This window comes from Mus musculus, chromosome 7 (assembly GCF_000001635.26).
Source record: "Mus musculus strain C57BL/6J chromosome 7, GRCm38.p6 C57BL/6J".
NCBI lineage: Eukaryota > Metazoa > Chordata > Mammalia > Rodentia > Muridae > Mus > Mus musculus.
Genome location: NC_000073.6, coordinates 35,748,798 through 35,754,967, shown reverse-complemented (window position 1 = coordinate 35,754,967; position 6,170 = coordinate 35,748,798). Strand labels below are relative to the sequence as shown.

The following is a 6,170-nucleotide window of genomic DNA, read 5'->3' as shown; positions in this document are numbered from 1 at the left end:
TCTCAAAGAGAGGGAAAAGATGCTGACAAGCAGTTTAAAGATAAGAGGAACATCTAGGACTCAATACTGAAGGTGCATGTTAAGGAGGAGAATTAACAACAAAGGCCAGAGCAGTACTACGGCGGCGGCGGGAGGATGGGTGTGGATGGGTTGGGGGTGTGGGGACTGAGAGGCATGTCTTTGGAGACCCAAAAGTGTCTGCGGATTTTATCACTAAACAACGTCGAAAGTGCATATAGCCGGACATTGGAGGCAGGAGGTAGAGCTGGGAAGGTCCCCCGAGACTGGGTAACCTTTCTTCGGGGCACCAGGGACTCCGAACACAGGAACAAGCCAAGCTTAAGACCTGCCTCGGAGCCTAACACCCCCAAAACAGCCCTCTGAGCGGAAGTGTACCTCTTCCTTCCGGTGTGCGCCGCACGAGACGGGGCGGGGCAGCGCGGGAGGCGGGGGCGGGGCCTTGCGTTGACGAACAGCTGCCGGGACCAATGAATGCAGCGGTAGCGGCCCGGCCTCCCCGGCGCGCCCCTTCCCCGGGCTGTAGACGCCCCCCAGGCCCATCCTTGCAGCGCGCCGCACAGAGCCGGGAACAGCTGGGTCCTCCTAGTCTTCACCTCGCTGTAGCCCGTGAAGTGGGCGCGTCCCTAAGGCCTGGGTGCTCGGGGTGCTTCTTTGCCAACCCGAGCCGCCCCTGAGGACTGCTGAGGCCGCAGGTCTGTGGCTGGGGGTCGGGCCGCGAGGGGACTGGACGCGCAGTGTCTACGGGACACGTGGGCGGGGCGTGGGAGGGAGCGTCTCAGAGCGGGAGCGAGTGTCGCGAGGTTCCCCGGGCCGGCTAGCACCTGGTCCTCGCGTGGGCTCGCCAGGTGCGCAGGGGAGTGGCTCCAGGTGCGGGGGAGTGGCGCGCGTCCTGGTCAGTAGTCCAGGAATTGCCTTAGGGTCTCTTTGCTAATGTCTGGCAGGGCTTTGAGTCCGGCTGGCCGGAGCAACTTTTTGTTTCCTAGTTGGGGAGGCTGTTGCCATGCAGACGGGAAATGTAATTAGCACCTGGCATGTTTGTTAACTTTCTGCTTTACCAGGCTCAGGGTAGATGTAAGGTGGGCCCCCTGTATAGCCCTAACCCGCCGAGGGCTAGCAGGGAGGGTATAACTCCTCAAGAGGGGACAGGATTCCAGCTGTGGCTGCAAGACTTTGAAAAGATTTCTTCTCTCCCCCCCCCCCCCCCGTTTCTTGTGCTTTTTGAGCACACTGCATTTGAGTCTGTGTTCAGTCTGAGCATTTTTGAATGAATGAATCTTAACAAAAGCATTGTGTGGTGTTGGCTTCCTCTGTTGTATTTAGCAAGAGCCTTTCCGTTAGATAAACATAGACTTTGGTAACTAGAGTGCAGGTTGGATTAGCTGCCGAAACAATCGCGTCTGGCTACTCCTCATCTTTAATAGATAATTAGTAAAACGCTATTCATTAGTCAGAGGAACCAGGCAAGATGTTCCCGGGGGACTGAAGCCAGCTTACTCACCACCACCACACCCCCGCCTCCCCCTCATAGCTTCCAAACTAGGTAACTGCTCCCGCAGCTACACCCACAGTTGCTCCCCAGAGAGAGCAGCCACCCTGACTGGCACAGCCCCGCACTGTCTTACTGTCTTTGACATCCAGGCATAAAGCTTAGCAGGGATTTTTTTTTTTTTTCAAAGAACACAGGTGCTAAAATTCAGGTATCAGAAACAGTGTTTCAGTTCTTCAAAATCTGGCTGTCACAAGTTTACTAGGAATCCCTCCCACGTGGTCAGTTCTGTGGGAATAAATCAGACCCACTACTTTCTGTAGGAACTGTAGAAAATAATGTAAAACTGTGTCACGCAACAAATCCCACAGTTAGTGTTACGGAATCAGGGAGGGAAAACATCACAAGGGTGCAGCATCCAAGATGGCTTCCTGGAAGAAGTCCTGGGCATCTTCACGTGGCTCACCTGTATCCCTACCTGTATCACTCCCTCTTGGCAGTGCCTGCTGGAGGAAAGGTGCTTCGTCAATGTGGTTTAGTTAAACATTTGTGTTGTATCTTTAAAGGCTGATTAAGATTTGTTTGGGAGGGTCTGCTGAGCAGGGGACAGCAGGCTAAGACAGGCCATTTAAGCACATAAGGGTGTGTTGGGTAAAGTGGGTGCTGACATTTCCATGGGGCATTCATCTGGATGTTGTTTGTAGGAGTGGTTGGAAGAACAATGCGTATGAGTCTTTGACATCATGATGTACATCCGGCAAAGAAAAGAGACAAAACCCATAGAAGTTTCTGAGGATTTTCCATCACCAAAAGAAGATGTGAAGTTGGAAAAGAAATTGCCATCTGGTAGGTGGTTGGAACTAAAGCAGTATTTTGGATTACTTTTCCTTCTGCGTATTAACATATGTCACGATCTAATAGGGTAAAAAAAAAAATTGGTGCGATGTATGAAGGACACTTGTTCCAGCACCCAGAAATTCTGACTGTACTCTGATTATATTGGCTTTTCAGCTGTAATCAGTAAAACGGCTTTGATGAGAAGAAATCCTTGGTAAGTTATGTGTTGATTAAATTACAGTGGCAGTGTCATTAGGTCCTTTAGAGAGATGCTCTGCCTGCCCTAGCCAACTGTCTCTTTCGACGGGTACCTTGTCTGGTGTGCCCTGCGCGTGTGTGCTGCCCCTTCCAGGTACCCTCATCTTGGCTTAGTCTCATTTCACTAAAGCCTTTGAAAAAGAGATTTAACATTTTGTATTCAGGCAAATTCTTGAAGTTACCTCTTTTTCTTTATTTAGGCAGTGGGTAGGAAGGGAAGGAAAAAAGAACTTGGTGAATTGTTTATATAATGTTGAGCAGTTGCTAGGTAATTAAATGTGGCCAAATTTCTTTTAGTGAGCATAAAGAACTCCACACCCATCAGCCATTTTCTGTATGGGACATAATTAATCCTTTGTAGGCCAGTGAATTCTTAGCAGCCAGAGCTAGTAGGTAGCAGAGAAAGCTGTTTAATAAGATAAAAGGTCTCTCAGTTGGAAAGCTGGACCATTTGGCCAAGCTGATGAAAGGCATATTAGGTAATTTGGAGTAGTTTCTGATGGTGTGCAGTTAAAATCTATGTTAGATTGTGTCTTTTTTTTTTTTTTAATTACATGTATTTATTTGCCTTGTATATGTGGTGGCTGAACAGGGCATGCATGTGAGGCTCTGAGGACAACTAGCAAGAGACTGTTCTCTCTTCCCACCTTGTGGGTTAAAGAAATTCAACTCGGGTCATCAGGCTGAGCAGCAAGCATCCCCACTCACTGGCTGCCTCGCCAGCCCCTGGCTTGGTCCTTGTTTCTGAAGATGTATTTGTGTATTTTTACGTGTATGAGTGTTCTGCCTGCACATGCACTACATGTGTGTCTGGCGTCCCCTGAGGTCAGAAGTGGGTATTGGCTTCCCTAGAACTGGAGTTACAGTTGGTTCTGAGCCACCATATGGGTGATAGGAACTGAACCCGGGTCCTCTGCAAGAGCAATGAATGTTCTTAACTCCTGAGCCATTGTTCCAGCCCCCATTTTGTTTTATTTTTTAATTTAAAAAACAAACAAAAAAAACAACCAACAACTTTGAAGATGGCTCATTTTATGAAATCACATCAGAAAAAAAAAAAAAAAAAAAGCAACCTTGAAAATAAAAGACAATTTTAAAAAGAAGGAAAACCTGCTTCGGCCAACCTGCTCATCCAGGGAGTAGATGACGGTATTCATCTTGCTGCGTGAATGTTTCGTCTGCACGTGGCTACCCTCAAGCAGCCTTATAAAGCGAAGCAAGAGCCATGCGCTGCTCTGGAGCACGCTGCTCTTCCCGTTCCTTGTCCTGAGCCCTTCATAAGTACACCAACTGCATGTGCCTGGCTGTCAGAAAGAGGAAGGAACCCTCAGAGGTCAGAAAGGGGCATCAGGTTCCCTGGATCTGGGGTTACAGTTTAAGTCACTATGTTAGGTACTGAGAATGGAACCTGTGTCCTCTGTAACTGCAATAAGTGCTCTTAATTCCTGAACCATTTCTCCAACCCCCTAGATGTTAGATTATTTAAATCCAGTCCTGTATTAGTTAGGGTTTCCATTGCTGTGATGAAATACTATGAGCCAAAAGTGACTTGGAGAGGAAAAGGTTTATTCAACTTACACTTCCACATTGCTCTTTATCACCAAAGGAAGGCAGGGCAGGAACTCAAATGGGGCGGGAACCTGGAGGCAGGAGCTGATGCGGAGGCTGTGGAGGGACGCTGCTTACTGGCTTGTTCCTCGTGGCTCGCTCAGCCTGCTTTCTTACAGCACCCAGGACCACACTTTGCATAGCCCACAGGCAGTCAGTGACTAGGAAAATCCACTACAGCCTTGCCTGCAGCCCACCTTAGGGAGGCAACATCTCAACTGAAGTCTCCCTGCTTCTCAGCAGAGTCTAGCTTGTATCAAGTTGACATAAATACAAGCCAGCACATTTCCAAAGCAGTCCTAAGCTCCAGTTACATATATCCCTCTGCCGTTGTGGGTCATGCCTGACAGGTGCTCTACCACTGAGCCACACCCCCAGCTCATGTATCAGCCATTTTAAGTTCCATATTTACCAAGAACTTTGAAAATACAGCTCATTCTCTTTCCAGTGGTGGGGAATTTGAGTGGATTTTAACAGGTTTTCTTCTGTTGGCTACAGTTATTGGCCATTTGTCTCCTTTGCTCATTGGTGTTTTATATCCTTACTCTGTTCCTTACTAGAATATTCATCCTTTCTGACATCCTTAAACCTCCTACCTTTGTATTTTTCTAGTGCGCATGTCTTCTGATTTATGCTCTATCGTTTCTGTAACTTTCATTTTTAATTACGCGTCTGTGTGTGTTGGTGTGTAGGTTGTACAAATGAGCACCGGACAGATGAGGGCACCCACTTCCCTGCACCTGGAGTCACAGGTGGTTGTGAGCTGCCTGAAGCCAGTGCTGGGAACCAAACCCCGGTCACTGCAGGAACAGCCAGTGAGATTAACAGTGGAGCTGTCTCTAAGTTCTTAATTTCGTGTTTCATGTGTTTCTCTTTTCTAAAAGGTTGTGCCTCTGGAAGGTTCTGGAAGATCCTGTCATCCGCAGTTGGCGGAACTGTGGCTCTTTGCATTGGACTTCTTACATCCGTTTACCTGGCCACCCTGCATGAGAACGATTTGTGGTTTTCCAATATTAAGGTATGGGGCATCTCGGACCGTTGTGTGATCAACTCATTTGTTTCCCCGGTAGCTGACCACGTAGATGAGTGACCGAGACCACACAGTTGAACCATGAGGACCAACCCAGTCTCTCATCCTGGCATGAGAGTACGTATCTGTAATCCTGGGACTCAGGAGGTGGAAATAGGAAGATCAGACATTCAGAGGTCTGCCTGGGTTATACGAGACCTTGTCCCCTCAAAGGAAAAAATAATCCAGGATCTTGAAAGAGTTTGACTCTAGGGTAAAGACTTACGTGTTCATCATTTAAAAATAGCATCAGGATTTGTCTAATCAAATGAGGGTCTCACTGGCTATGATTGTGTCTGGATTTCCCCAGCCCTTGAGAGAAAGAGGCAGAAGGGTTGTAAATTGAATTTGAGGCTAGCCTGGGCTACTTAGTAAGACCCTGTGTGAAAAACATAAAAAGCAAAGTGAAGACTTGAGTTCAGCTCTCTAGCACCCATGTAAAGAGCCAGGCAGAGTGGTGTGTTCTGACACTGGTGAGTTCTGAAGCTGGTGTAGTGGTTGTGAGTCCTGCTCTCCAGTGCAGTGCAGTGCAGTGGTACCACCACATGATGGAGTAGGCATGAGGGCTGGCAGTGCAGTGCAGTGGGGTATGATGGAGTAGGCATGAGGGCTGTCAGTGCAGTGCAGTGGTACCACCACATGATGGAGTAGGCATAAGGGCTATTTTGTTACTTTTCGTTTTGATTGCATGTACCTGTGTACAAACTGGGCAGAGGTAGAAAGTTTATTTCTTAGATTTATATTTTTCTGTCTGTTGGTTGCAATAGGCATAAAGAAAAGCAGAGACTATTGGAGCCCGCCTCCCCATCTGGAGCTTCAGACCTTGCTATTGCTGTGTGTGGATGGCTTTGAGTGGAAAAGTCATTATTTGTTTAGAGTGGGGGACCACAC

The 6,170-nt window shown here is 48.0% G+C and overlaps 1 protein-coding gene across 2 annotated transcripts in view; it reads left to right on the top strand.

The window, feature by feature from the left end:
- The first annotated feature begins 507 nt into the window (after positions 1 to 507).
- Positions 508 to 6,170, top strand: part of Dpy19l3 (dpy-19-like 3 (C. elegans)) — a 68,961-nt gene continuing 63,298 nt past the window's right edge. Inside the window, exons 1-3 of one of the 2 annotated variants that reach the window (XR_001785529.2) lie at positions 508 to 713; positions 2,212 to 2,353; positions 5,095 to 5,228. Coding sequence is in view for 1 of the 2 variants with exons in the window: in NM_178704.3 (NP_848819.2) it covers positions 2,251 to 2,353; positions 5,095 to 5,228 (237 nt within the window). In the remaining variant the exon portion in view is untranslated. The remainder of the gene's footprint in view (positions 714 to 2,211; positions 2,354 to 5,094; positions 5,229 to 6,170) is intronic. The other variant, NM_178704.3, reaches the window with a different exon arrangement.